The following is a 14,998-nucleotide window of genomic DNA, read 5'->3' as shown; positions in this document are numbered from 1 at the left end:
TTTTTGATCGTCGTGAGATTAGGTTGAACCAAACCAACCCGATCCCGTTAAAATAAAATAAAAATTTCTAAAAAAATATAAAATGTTATCAAGGTAAAATAAAAAATACACCATATGCTTTATGGTTTTAAAATAAAAATATAAATGCATTTTTAAATTAATTAATTATTTTGTAGGTGTATCTTTATGCTCACGACAGTTGACGAATAGATAATATAAGTAGACTCAATATGATCATAAAGACTTACTTATATTAGTTTCAACAACTCTTTTTTTTTATTTTACAAATTTTTCACGAGGTCTAGATTTTTATGGAGTGTGAAATTTGAAATAAGACATAATTTATTTATTCTTAGTATTTGCATGGTTTTTTTTATGAATTGATTCAACGATTCTATTTTGTACCTTTGTTGTGACAAATTAACCCGAACAACCCGACTTAAACCACCCCAAATAAATCAAACCAAACCAACCCGATTAATATCGGTTCGGATTGGTTTGGTTTCAATACCATAAACGGTTTGGGTTGGGTTATAAAAATGACAAACCGAAGATTTCGGGTCGGGTTCATGAAATGTACAAACCCGAATAACCCAAACCCGATGTACGGCCTAATTTATATAGCAAGATAATTAGTATGTTAACCAATAACAACTAATAACTAACCACTAATATACTTTCAAAAAATAACTAACCACTAATTTAGGAGAGAAATGAGGATCACTAACCACTAAGTCCATGATCCACTAATCTAGGAGGCTAACAGGACTAGGAACGTTAGTTTTTACCTACGTACTCATGTACCTGCAAGACTCTACTTGTTATGATGGGTATAGGTAAAGTATAGTTTACTCGTAACCAACCAAATTAAAATTATTAGTATATTTATAATTGTGTATATAAATCATCAAAATTTCTTATACATTGCCCCTATAATAAACGACTTTATACAAAACGAAAAATAATATCTTCGTGTATCTTTATTTATTTTTAAATTTTAAGAAAATTTTGGTGTATCAATTATTTGTTTCTCAAAAAGTTTAATATTTAATAGGTAAAAAATTACTCATAGGTTTACCCTATACCCTTCAGGGTTTATCCAGACCCAGATACTTTAAAAATAAATTGGTATGAGTAGGGTATGATTTTAATTTTTTTTTTTTTTTTGTGGGTAGAATCTAGTTTTGTACGATCCTACCCAGGCTCTACCCATTGTCCTCCCTAAACAGGACTACTAACACACACCTTTACCCATGATCCACTACACACGTACACTAATTTCCACAACATAAAACAATAATTTTTTCTTGACCAAGTCTAGATTAAAACCAACACATTAAACTCAATGAAATAAAATTATCAATGGATGCAATTTGTTTTCTGCAGTCCAGTTATCTCCCTCTCTACACAAAATCTCTCAAGGTGACAAAATTTAACCATCAAAATTGCCAAATGCACGCACGTCAGTTCCACTTAAATTTTCGACAACGTTGGCACTCTACACCTCTGATATCAACCATCCAATCAACCACCTAATAATCATAAATAAGTTGTCGTTACGTTGATTGACTGTTTTTGTAGTTTGGCAGAACTGCTTCAGAGATATTCTAAATCATGCTCTTAACATCTCGGAAAGACATGTATTGTTTGACATATCGCAACATATTCGATTATGTTTATATATTGCGTAAGTCTGATTTGATAATTGATACGCTTCTAGATTTTTCTCCATCGAATCAGAATAAGATGATAAATTTGAAAAATCTAGTAAGGCATCGAAGGCTAGGGTTTGACTCCTATAAAACAGATACTCTACCCTAAGGATTATGATTATCCACTTTATGCTTTTGTGAGATTATTGAGATAAAAACATGTTTCCTCTTTAGTGTTGTTTTTATTATGTCTTATTCTCTCCGTCATTGTTTCGTGGGAGCGACATAATTGGGTTTGTGTTCATGGTATTGTAAGTTCACGTACCATTATAAGCGTAGATCAACCACTTCAGGAGTGAGTTGAGTAGAATCGAGGGGACTCAGATTCAGGAGGGAGCATGAGTCAAAATTAACGGGTAGTTTGAAGTAGAGGGTTCTGAAGGGTGGATCATTTAGCTAATTCCACTTTGTACTTATTCTACTATTGATAATGAATTTCCTTTCCACCGGAAATATCATTCTTTCAGACTTATGCACGACTGGCCAAACTAGGTTACCAAGTATATATCTCTTTATTTCCTAGTTTTACCTTACTCATTAATCTATTAAAATAACTGGTGTTGTTCAACTTGTTTGTAACATAATAACAAGCATCACCGACCAAGTTGTTAGGCCCGTGATGATACAAAAATGCAACAAGATAGCGCCAAAATCAAGCCCCGCTTACAGGGAAAGGAACAAGGGTCAGCATAACTGAGAAACAAGGGACATGGTCACCGAGAAAAAGGTCAAACACAAATTGATACATTTGAAAAACAAAATGGAAAACCATTTTTTTTAATACAGGCCGCTCTTACTAACTCCCAGGCTTTAAATATTATTTATAATAAAGTTGACAAAAATGTGTTCAAATGATTAATATATATGTGCTAAAGAAGCCTCGAAGACTCTCGAAACATCTTATAAGGGGATTTCCAAGGTGAAGACTTCTCGGCTCCAGCTGGTGATTACCAAGTTCGTGAATCAAAAGATGCTAGAAGAGGAGACTATTAATGTATGATCTATGCGTGCATGTGTGATAGTCCTCGAGAATATAATAAATACAAATTGATTTAGAAGCGATATGTTGCTTATAAACAAGTTCTCTATCGTCATATCTTGGAACGACTCATTAGAAGTGATAAATCGCTTCTAAATGTCTTCCCACGATATGGCAAGAACGAATTTAGAAGTGATTTGTCGCTTCTAAATGGTCTGCTTCGATATAGTAAGAGCGACAAGTCGTTTTTAGTCATAAATTTTATGGTTTTCGTACCACCAAATCTTTTATATGTGTGATTTAGTAATTTTGAATCTCATATTTGAGATATAGTTCGTTTTCATTGGGCAGAAATCTCAATCGGATAAGGTCCCCTATAATGTAATAAGCGTGATGATACGTGCTACTTGAAAAGATAGATAACTCATTATTTTTGTTGTATTATTGTGATTGTGATTACAATCTAGTTTTCATCTTCTTTATTGAAGAATATAAATAATATCTTCTATTGAGCATTGAGCTTAAGTTTTGTAATTCTAGTCTTAGCTTTTATAAACGAATTTTTTTTTATTAGTCCTAGTTTGGTAAATTTTTGAAAAAAATAGGAAAATGGAAATGTCCCTTAATTTAGTCTTAGTTAAGGAAATATCCCTAAAAAAAATCATCCGAGACAAATTTATGGTCAAATTACCCTGCACATAATGTGAGACACCGTATCGTCAAATATTTAAAATTCAACTTGCAAAAAATAGAGGCAAGGAATTTAAAACGAAGTAAATAAATCAGGTTTGAAAATTAAAACAATGGAGAACTCGAGGTTTCCATACACATTATTATGAATACCAACTAAATAAATTAAAAATACTAGTGGAATTAATAAATACATAGACATAACGGATAAGCATAAAAGAAGGGAAATGGGAACCCGTACCCCATATCGGTGCACGATCAGTTATTTTAAATGGGACCCTTTTGAATATTACTAAAATTATTATACTCAACAGGCTTTGCACGAGTTGCGTTGCGATTCATGCTCTTAGTGACAGCTAGATCTTATTTCTGTCGCCCACGAAATCGCAACCTCTCCAAATACAAATACTATTATAGCTGTAAGAATGTAAGCCAAACCGGTAAAATGTAAACTAGATCATTTGTAACTATAATTGAACCAACTTGAAGTGAAGAAATCAAGTAGACAAAAATAATTGATCGCACACAGAATCTACTAAACCGTTGACCAAACAAAAAATAAGTATAGAGGAAACGTTGACATCCAATAGGCGGTTTCGTCAGAGCTATACAGTCCCACCGGGAGCCGAAAGATCAAGTAAAAGGCTCGCGAGAATGAATGATGACGTCACAAATTAATCACTAGAAACTCGGATTCCGGTGTAGTTGAAGATGAACCTTTTACAAAACCTACTATATGTCAGACATCACAAATTGAGAGATTCGTTCAACTATAATGTTCAAATCAGAAATTTAAGCGTTGCTCGACCACATGGATGGTCAAACATTTTCATAACGAGTATAGTACTTTTTTTCAAATATTTTACTTCTATATTATGCACTTTTGAACATTAATTTCTTTTTCATGTTAACTTCATTTTTGAGAAATTCAAACACGATTTTATACCTCTTGGAACAAAATATAAGAATCAGATGAGATTAATTTGTTTCAACATGCGAGTCCCTTCTAAAGAAATGCCATAAATATGTTCATGAAATGCAAATGTAATGTCATTTCGAATAATATTCTAAAAACTAGGATATAAGTTCTAGTGACAGACAGCTAGCAGGCCTTGAATTAGACTTCAATAAAATAAACATAGTTTTCATGCAATAACTATATAAGATGTAACTATCAAAGAAAAAACCTCTTTCACATTGAATGCGAGTGTGTACACAATATTAGGGCTTCAAATAAACTATTATATACCGGCCGGAAATAGGTTTTGAGAACGAGCTGCGTCGTGATTGAAGCTCCTCTCGTGACAGTTAGTTCTTGAGAGACATTTTATAAATAAATAAATAAAGACCTTTCGCAATATATGTAGATATATATTCTATATCACATTCACACTTGCATACGTTCGCAACGGATTCCAATAGGTCCTTCACAAATATATTCTAAGGATGCTTGAAACTAATGACTTATAAAAGGGAATAACTAGATTGGAAATTTAGAAATTAAATAGTCTTTCAATTAATAATTTCGTATTTAATTCTTGTAATCGTTTAAGCATAAATTCACGTGTTTCTCTCTTGGAATACTGTCACTGTAATACTAAAAAATTCATAAACCATGAGCATTGTCACAGTTTATTTTATTATATTTTACAAACTAGACATCCACGTAAAGTTATAAGTCAATAGATTTTAATTAAGAGATTATCTGTTTTAATAATAAATTATTTCCAATTGATTATAGTACGAAAAACCTTCTGTCTGACTCAACTCACAGTTATCACTTTTCATTCTTTGTTTCTGTACGATGCATGAATCCTATAAATACAGTTCTTCTCATCCAACATTATCCTCAATCAATTAAAAGCAAGAGACTTACTACCCAAAATATCTCTATTTCTCTTTATCAACTCCAAACCTCTTTCTTCTTCATATGGCGGCAATGGTACCCTTTTTTTTTTTTTTGCAAAATAAATAAATTTCTTCGTTTTCTTTATCCCACAATCATAATTTCCTTTGTGTTGTACTTCTTATTTTAGCTGTATGTTAATGGTTTTATTCCCCAAAATAGAAGTCCCGTTTTCTTTCATATATATACTTACTGATTTATACATTTGTTAAATATAAATATGTAATTACTGTACCCTTACTATACATTCTACCTTTACTCATCAAACACAAAAAGTAAAGTTTACACATGTATATATAGAGTCCAAAAAGATCTCGTTTGCCTTATGTTATATGATTATTAAAAAAATATGCCCATTTGTACATGTTTTTCATTACTTTATACGAATCATTTATTATAAACGTATGACAATAAATGTCATTAGAAAACAGCTTTTTCGTCACATTTTATCATTAAATATAGTTTTCCATTATCATATTTTAAACTAAATGGCTAATATTAGATAACTGAAAAAACACTACAAATATAGTCATATTTTTTGAATAATCTCTTATTAGTCTGCTCGATACAAACTTTTTTACAACTAGACGCCCACTAAACCTTGATTTGATTATACAGGCAACCGTGGCGGTTGGACCATGGGGAACAGTTAATGGGTTCCAATGGGACGACGAGACCAACTTCACCGGAATAAGACAAGTCACAATACGCGCGGCTTCTTGTATCGACTCCATTTCTGTGATCTACGACAACAACAATGTGCCCATCGCTCCAGGAACCCGTGGAGGCAATGGGGGTACACTAACCTTGGTTTTTTTTTTTTTTTTTCCTTTTTCTTTATTATTTTTTCTATTCTTACACTGAAAAGAAAAATACATTAAGATAATAACCAACTTAAATGTTTGACAATGTTAAATAGCCAACGTTTGGTAAATAACCACTTTCATTCAGACGTAAATCTTAGATAAATAGTCACTTTCATATACCAAACGTTGACTATTTATCTAAGATTTATGTCTGAAAGTGACTATTTACTTAAGATTTAACAAACGTTGGCTTATTTAACAATGTCAAACGTTTAAATTAGCTATTTTCCTAATTTTTTGAAGAAAAAAACAGTGTGTAGGGTACAATTTATGAATATATTATTTCAGATTGTGATGCAACTAGGGGAGTTCATAACTGGAGTCAGTGGCCATTATGGGAACGTGAATTTTGCGGCGACTCCAGTGGTGAGATCGCTCACATTCACCACAAACCAACGTGTGATCGCACCGATCGGCACAGAAGAGGGCACGCCCTTCAGTCTTCCCGTCATAGGAAGCCGCATTGTTAGCTTCTTCGGATCAAGCAATACCTTTTTGACGAGCATTGGCTTTCACGTTTCCAACGTAAATGTTTCATTGCCTTTCATCCATCCACAGCTCTTTATTATATTTAGTACAATTTTGGTCATTTAAAAAAAAAAATTTATTTTTCTCCAGGCACCCGTGGCGGTGGGACCATGGGGAACGAATGATGGGGTGGAATGGGACGACGGGGCTAACTTGAATGAGATAACAAAAATAACAATACGCGCTGCTGCTGGTATCGACTCCATTCAAGTGACCTACGCTAATAACGAAAACGCGGGGATCGTCGGAGCACAGCATGGCGGCGATGGGGGTGACCCAACCGAGGTTTCCTTTTCTTCTTTCCAGCTAAAAATTACAAATAAAAAACATAGGTCTGTGAGCAGGGACGAAGCCATGAATCTAAACTAGAGGGACTAATATGCGAAAAAAAATAAGGAGGGGTTGGTTTATAAATTTTTTAAGGTAAAAAAATAAAAGACTAGCAAAAAGAAGTACAAAAAAAATAAAAAATGAGGGGGGCTATAGGCCTCACCTGGCTTCGTGTGTGCTTGTGAATGATTTATGCGTATTATTTCAGATTAACATGCAAGCAGGGGAGTTCATAACTAGAGTAAGTGGGCACTATGGAAATGCAAATTTTGCGGTAACTCCCGTGGTGAGATCGCTCAAATTCACGACCAACCAACGAGTGATCGGACCATTCGGCGCTGAAGAAGGCACGCCCTTCTCTCTTCCGGTAAGAGGAGGCCGGGTCACTAGCTTCTTTGGAACAAACAATTCCTTTCTGACTACCATTGGGTTTCATGTGACCAACATTTGATGGCCCTCATTCCTTATATATAACTAAGCAAATAAGAGTGGTTGATGATCAGATACTTAATCGCCACGTAAAAGTTGAAATAAGTACTTGTTTTCTAGTGGTTAAAAATGTTTCATCATGTTTCTTGTTAATTAATCGGCTTGGATCGCCTGATCACGGCCGGCTCGGAATACCCATTTTCTCGACGTTGATTTACGGGTGTCCAATGCTCCGATAGGGGAGGCACCCCCCGTTGTGGTGGCCACGCGCGTTTAGCATTTATTTTAACATTATATAGCATTATTGTTTTTGTTCGAGAAATTAATTAAAAATTATTCCTGATACCCTAGAGCGGATAAAATATCTGCTTAATCACCTTATCATATTTTCTTTTGTTATTTGAAATATATTAAAATACTAATTCATGAACTTATTTAAATCTTTCAATTACGATTCTGTATTTATTAAATAAATATATAATCTACCAAATCAAGTGTCCAGATTTTCTTTTAATATATTAAATGAAAGATATAAACTATCAAATAAAATCTATAGGATATCATTTATTTCAGTTTTTATTCCTAGATTATCCTCATTATTAAGATTTGAGTCAAATAGAAAAACCCAAGGATGATATGCTCCCTAGAACGACGAAACAAAAGGTATTTAAAAGAGTCAATTTCATATTTTCAAGGGGTCACTACTTCAACGAAGTAGAATTTAATGATTTAAATTGTGATGAACAGATATATATTATTTGACCCTTTCTTTTCAATTAGGATATATAAAGCCTGGCTTCATCTACACTTCTTGGAGGCAAAATTATTACTTTATTAATAAAGCAATTAAAAAAGACATTAGAAGTTTTTTTTTTTTTTTTAACTTTGGCCAGATTATAAATGAGGATGGCGATTGGGTTATCGTCCTTGTTTCAGTTCCAATTCATAGTTATTAGTGGGTTGAACTCAAAAGGTTGAGTTTTTAAAGTTTCAATTTAGTTTTAGTGTGGTTTAATTATATGCGGTGGGATTTAATAACATTAGTGTGTTTTAAACCAACTATGAAGGGTCGTGCATGGCTTTGCATCTTGATGAGAACAGCAAATCCCAAATTTTGATAGAAAAAATGTGAGACTGTCTCTTGTGTTCTCGATTTATAAAACTTATCAAGAGAAATCTTGTGGCGTTGATAAACTAAGAAATAGATGTGCTTTAGAACCAATATTTTGTCGCTTCTAAAATTCCAATTGTCACTTCTAAAAGTGCTATGGACATGACAATAGAAATAATAGTTGTCACTTGTATAAGTATGGCTCTAATTTTTTTTAGTTGTCACTTGTATAAGTATGGCTCTAATTTTTTTATTAGAAGAAATAAGTCGCTACTAGAATTTAGAATTGTCAGATTAGAACCGACATGTGCTTTCCAACGTTGCCTCTAATGCATCATGCATCCAACTCGCGTGAAAGTAAGGTTTAGAAACGACATATCACTTCTAAATACTCTGTTCCATTTTGAAAGAGTCACTTGAGAAACGAGATGTCGCTTTTAAGTCATGGATTCCCACAATGAGCATGTCATCTACATAGGACGTCGCAGAAAAATCGGTAAAATCGTAAATCGGACTGCTACTATGGACTATATATTTAGTATATGTACTAATCACTTTAATGTTGTTTTGTTGTTTTAGAAAGTTTAAGTAGTCTGGTTGGTTTTTTAAAAAAAAAAAAAAAAAACGGTCTGTAACGATTCGATTTAGAATGTTTTATCACGGGTTAAAACGGTCCGATTTTAAACGCACCGAATCGGTTTGATTTAAAATGGTCTAAAACGGTTTGGTCTAAAATGGTTTAAATCAGATTGGACCGTTTTACCCGGTTTGATCAAGTCCGATTTTTTCTCTTATTCGGTTCGGTCCGATTTTAAAAACAAATCGTTTAAACCGGTTGTCGTAGAGCCAAACAACCAAACTGTTGTCGTAGAGCCAAACCACCAAACTGTTGTCGTAGAGCCTTAGTCCCAAACAAGATCTGATCGAAATTAATCTACAAAGAATTTTTAGTTCTTACACTTCGTAAAGATTGATCTCATGTGGCCCACTCACATAAATTCACCTCACTCATCTAAACTATGTTGTTGAGTTAGGTAAATATAAAATAAATTATAAAACGTTTTCAATACAAGCTAAAACGAACGTGAATACGACAAATTTGGTGTTGACCACACACATTCTAGGGAGCCACATTATCAACTTGACCATCTGGCTAGACCACATATTTTCCATCTTTGTTTTCTTTCAACGTTGCAAATGCTTTATTTAAGATAATACAAATCATCATATTCACAATATTTTTTTTTTAATTCTAATAGATCTTATCACATCTAAACTTTTCGATCGAGTATTTGGAAGTTTGATATTTAAATTTCTTTTTTCATCTTCAGTTTTCAGGAATTTCGATTTGTTTTAATCCCTGCCATGTTACTAACTTCTATTTATATCTAACTGCTGGGAATCAAAATATGCTAAAAAAATATTAAAATTCAAATTCTGATCACTTACTATTTATTCATTACATTTTATCTATAAAAAATTAATAAAACTACACTCAAAACAGAAACAAAAGCGAATAATAATAATTACCCCATAAATTAAAAAAAAAAACCCTTAGTTTTTTTAGTATTGTGCGTAAGCAATCATATACGATCAAATCTTTTGTGTATATCCAATCAATATTGCACTATATATCTCAAAAAATTTGAAAAAAAGAAATAAAACAAACAATGACACCACAGGGAAAATGACAACGCATATCAGTCACGTTTTGTTGAAAAATCTGTTTCTATTTTGGAAAAGTTACAGTTTTACATTAATCCTTTACTGAACTCTGTGTACATATAGAGCCCCAACCATGCAAGTGCTTTACCGAGCAAACAGCACAATTTAAAATGGCATTTCCCAAACACTACTATGTCTCTATGATATTCGTAACCCTAATCTTTATGTTAATTAGGTCAGAGTCCACATCTCTGACGGCCAAGAAATTGCTGAGTGAAGCCAAGGAGAGTGAAGTGTTTGATTGGATGGTGAGTCTCAGAAGGAAGCTTCACGAACACCCCGAGCTGCTTTACGATTTGCCGAGAACCAGCGAGGCCATTCAAAACGCTTTACGCGAACTCGACATTCCCTTCATCACCGAAGTGGCCCGAACCGGCGTTGTGGGCTATATCGGCACGCGCCAAAAGCCCTTTGTTGCTCTCAGAGCTGACATGGACGGTCTTCCTATCCAGGCATATACATGTTTACATAAGTTTCCAATACTATATATATACAATTTTATATGCTTAGTTAATATTAATGACTGGAATATTTGTCTTTTATAATATATCAAAATCAGGAAGAAGTAGAGTGGGAGCACAAAAGCCAGATCCCGGGCCAAATGCACGCTTGCGGACACGATGCTCATGTTGCGATGCTCCTCGGAGCTGCGAAGATCCTGAAAAAACATGAGAAAGATTTGCCAGTACGTACATTACTCAGATATATTGTTCAATAGATCTCAATTTTGACTCTTAATTTGAATCTAAAAATAATATTAGCCAAATTTGATTGATAATCCCCAAGGCATAAAATCGTACGGTACTTTTAATAATGACCTGACTTTTCAAATAAGAAACTAAAATATACCACCCGGGACGGAGCCAGAACCAGAAATGTAAATTATGCAAAAAAAATAAAAAAAAATAATAAATAAAAATTAGGGAGGTTAATTTATAAATATTTAAGGTTAAAAAAAAAGCGTATAATAGTTCACATTAGAGAGGCGTTAATAATTAACTCAGTGTTCTCTAATTATTAGTGCTTGTGTGTTTGGATGTGTAAAAATGATTAGGGAACAATAATTTTGGTTTTCCAACCGGCAGAGGAAGGAGGAGCTGGGGCGAAGGAGGTGTTGGAAAGCGGGGTTCTGAAGGACGTGGAGGCCATATTCGGGCTCCACGTGGCACCCGGGTTCGATGTGGGTACCGCGGGAGGACGGGCCGGCGAAATGATGGCTGGCAGCGGAACTTTTGAGGCCAAAATCATTGGAAAAGGTAGCCACGCGGCTCAGCCTCACGAGTCCATCGATCCCGTCGCAGCCGCCGCCAACGTTATCCAAAGCTTGCAGCACCTTGTCTCCCGTGAAGCTAATCCCGCCGACGCCCAGGTTCTTTTATAGACTCGACGTTAATTAGGCGTATGACTTATATAGATTTCATACCATAAAATTATCAAAAAAAATTAGGAAAATAGCTAATTTAAACGTTTGATATTGCTAAATAGCCAACGTTTGATAAATCTTAGGTAAATAGTCATAAATGATGATGTGATTTAATATATGTCAGTGGTTATTTACTTCGTATTTACGTTTGTAAATATATGAAATTGATTATTTATCTAATATTTACCAAACGTCGGCTATTTAGCAATATCAAACGTTTAAATTGACTATTTTTCTAATGAATCCCAAAAATTATCTATTAATAAATAAAAAAGGGATGGAAAAATAAAGAAAGAGACATGCCATATTTGAGAGATTTAAGTATAAATTAGGTTATATTTTTAATATTTGAATAGTTTGATTATAATTTTAAAAGATAATGGCTATTTGGCTATTCCAAGTAGTTTCTTTTATTTTGCAGATGTAAAAGATTGAAATGTGGACTTGCAGGTGGTTACGGTGGCTAAGCTCGAGGGGAGTGGTGCGTTCAATGTAATCCCGGATGTTGTCACAATCGGTGGCACTTTCCGTGCTTTCAAATCCATCACAACTCTCCAGGGACGTATCAAAGAGGTAATTTAGTTATAAATTACACCAAACGAACTCATTAAGTGCTATACTGAGAGAATGAGTCCAAATATAGAGTATATTGAGAGAAGAAGAGGTTGCTTAGACTGTACGGCATTGTATTTATTGGTCTGAGTTATTACGGTTTAGGACCAGTAACTCGTCTGTGTCTTCTGCCTCTTAGGGGCATTTATGTATTTTTACCTCTCATTAGCGGAGGTTGTTTTTATTGTTAACTACTGTTAATTAATTCAAATTCATCTTTCGATTCCCTCCCTCATCTCTATCCCAATCTCTTCCTCAATCCCAAAAATATAATGTGATTTTTAAGAAATACCATGCTAAGGAAGAGCTTTGTTTCTTTCTGGGGGTACAGGTAATAGAAAGTCAAGCAGCGGTGTCGCGGTGCAAGGCTTCAGTGACGTTCTTCGAGGAGGAGAGGCCGATGTACCCGCCGGTGATCAACGACGCAGAGCTCCACGAGCACTTCAGCCGAGTGGCGGCGGAGATGCTGGGGCCCGCGGTGGCGGAAGTTCCGGTGGTGACGGCGTCGGAGGACTTTGCGTTCTACCAGCAGGGCGAGGGGAGGATGAAGGGTTACTTCTTCTTCGTGGGAGTCATGAAGGGCGAAGAGGGACGAGTCCCCGTCCACTCACCTAACTTCGACATCGCAGAGGACGCCTTTCCTTACGGCGCCGCCCTCCACGCCTCCCTCGCCGCCACCTATCTCCTCGCTTCCCCCGACCATCTTCGCGATGAGCTCTAATATTATTATTATTATTATTAGGGTCCATTAGGAAAATAAGTGAATTTAAACGTTTGACATTGTTAAATAAACAACGTTAGGTAAATTTTAGGTAAATAGTTACTTTCAACATAAATTTTAGATAAATAATCACTTTCATATACCAAACGTTGGTTATTTACTTAAGATTTACGTCTGAAAGTGGCTATTTATCTAAGATTTACCAAATGTTTGTTATTTAACAACGTCAAACGTTTAAATTGTCAATTTTCTTAATTTTCTGTCATTATTATTGGGATTTGTGATTGGACCACAAATATTCCTCGTTATAATTGCGTTTATCTTCTAATGAATAGTAGACACCTCATCCTCTATCTTCTTCCTATGTCTCTTTACACTTTTTTTTTTATGTTTCTTATCACAGAAGTTAGAGCAACGTCTAAGCCACCAGCTTAAGCTTAAAGATGGTAAAATAAAACGTTTCGAAAACCTTTATAAAATAGTCAATGTTAATATATGTGGCAGTTTTTACAAAATTTTGTACCAAATCTATCCTATTGCAGTTTTTTTTTTTAAGTTTTAAATTTTGAATAAATATTTGATATTGTGATATTTTGACTTTTATTTTCTTAATTCTCTATTTTCATTAGGCCTGAACTTCGATCAAAGATCGGAACTTTCCTTCTCATTGCAGAAACCATTTGAGCTCATGCTACATAGCCCATTGACTAATGCTGTGTGCTTTTACATCACTCGGAACCCAATCGAAACTAATGAAAACAAAATCACATCCATCATAATTTACTTGCTCAGAAAGGGGATAATAGACCACACCAGAACTCTCTATGTTGCCTCAAGTGTTGTCCAAACCTTTTGATGAATGTTTCCAAACCTTGCAAGTTGAGCCGCGGTACCAAAAACACTGTTTTCGCGAATTTTCTGTTTTTGAAGTCTTTTTGAGCCTAAGATTACATTTAAGGATCCAAATAACCCCGAAAATCACCAAAGATCCTTGGCTTGTTTACGAGCTTTGGAGCGTGTTTATCGTCTTCAACTAGTTATTCTATTTTCCTTCCATTAACCCTTTTAATTATGCACTAGATTTTTATTGGAGCTATGATGTAGTCCGGACCGATGTAAATACTTTAAAAATTCACTAGTTTATTTATCTTTTGTCTCGTTTCTATTCGTGTTTGCGTGTTTTTTAGCCACGCAATTTGTCATGTTCACATTGATTAGCTACTTTTGAATTATTATATAGGATTGTTTGCTTTTAGAGAGAGTAGATAATCGTGTTTTTTGCTATAATCATCATTGTTGACCTAGATTAGTAGAAAACTCTAAGAGATACTGCAATCGTTTGAATTCTCGTTCTTATTGCGTGTGATTATTTTAATGGGATTAGAAGTCGAGAGAATGATAATATGTCGATTGCATAGGTTTGTTGGAATGCTCGAGAGAGGATAGAGAATGTTTTAGAGAGAATGAGATTGAAAATAAAGGAAACGAAAAATTGTAGATAAAATATGGATAGCCATTGTGGTCCGTTCTGTGGTAAAGTTGTGGCCTTGTATGTTTTCTTTGGTTAAACTCGTTTTAGTTGTTGCTTTCTTGTCTTATATCTCATTTTAGTTTTTTCGTAATTTTTAATCGTCAATTACTTTGGAATCAATTCTCAACACAAACTAGATTAATTCGTTAATGTTTACTAGTCCTCGTAGGTTCGACATACGTACTTACAATTACAAATCTATATTATTTGTCACGACACATGCACTTGCGTAAATTTCCCACAGCAAAATGTTCTGTGTTGACAGAGCAAAGATTTAACATTGATTTTAAAATTTTCGTAAACATTTTAGAAAAATTGGCATTGTTGACCGCAAATGACCGCACTCAATTGGTATTATTGAATATTTTGAAAAATTGTTATGAGCTCCGCCTATTTAACCATGGTCCATTTTGGTCAACTGCAACTGAATGTGGT

The 14,998-nt window shown here is 34.4% G+C and overlaps 2 protein-coding genes across 2 annotated transcripts; both read left to right on the top strand.

Moving 5' to 3' along the window:
• The first annotated feature begins 6,044 nt into the window (after positions 1-6,044).
• On the top strand, positions 6,045-9,139 carry LOC149385815 (mannose/glucose-specific lectin-like). Its single transcript, XM_089626408.1, has 5 exons — positions 6,045-6,083; positions 6,442-6,678; positions 6,772-6,966; positions 7,220-7,378; positions 9,131-9,139. The coding sequence occupies exons 1-5, from the start codon at positions 6,045-6,047 to the stop codon at positions 9,137-9,139; spliced, it is 639 nt and encodes a 212-aa protein (XP_089482534.1).
• Positions 9,140-10,376: 1,237 nt separating this feature from the next.
• LOC149385814 (IAA-amino acid hydrolase ILR1-like 4) lies at positions 10,377-13,064 on the top strand. Its single transcript, XM_089625480.1, has 5 exons — positions 10,377-10,728; positions 10,836-10,961; positions 11,331-11,645; positions 12,150-12,272; positions 12,643-13,064. Exons 1-5 carry the CDS (start codon positions 10,387-10,389, stop codon positions 13,030-13,032), a joined length of 1,296 nt encoding a protein of 431 aa, XP_089481606.1. The 5' UTR covers positions 10,377-10,386; the 3' UTR covers positions 13,033-13,064.
• Positions 13,065-14,998: the final 1,934 nt, after the last annotated feature.

The sequence above is a fragment of the Urtica dioica genome, chromosome 9, assembly GCF_054948205.1.
Source record: "Urtica dioica subsp. dioica isolate 48M chromosome 9, U.dioica_male_clone48M_v1_H2, whole genome shotgun sequence".
Lineage (NCBI taxonomy): Eukaryota > Viridiplantae > Streptophyta > Magnoliopsida > Rosales > Urticaceae > Urtica > Urtica dioica.
Note: the sequence above shows the minus strand (reverse complement) of the source record. Positions and strands in the feature narration are given on the sequence as shown.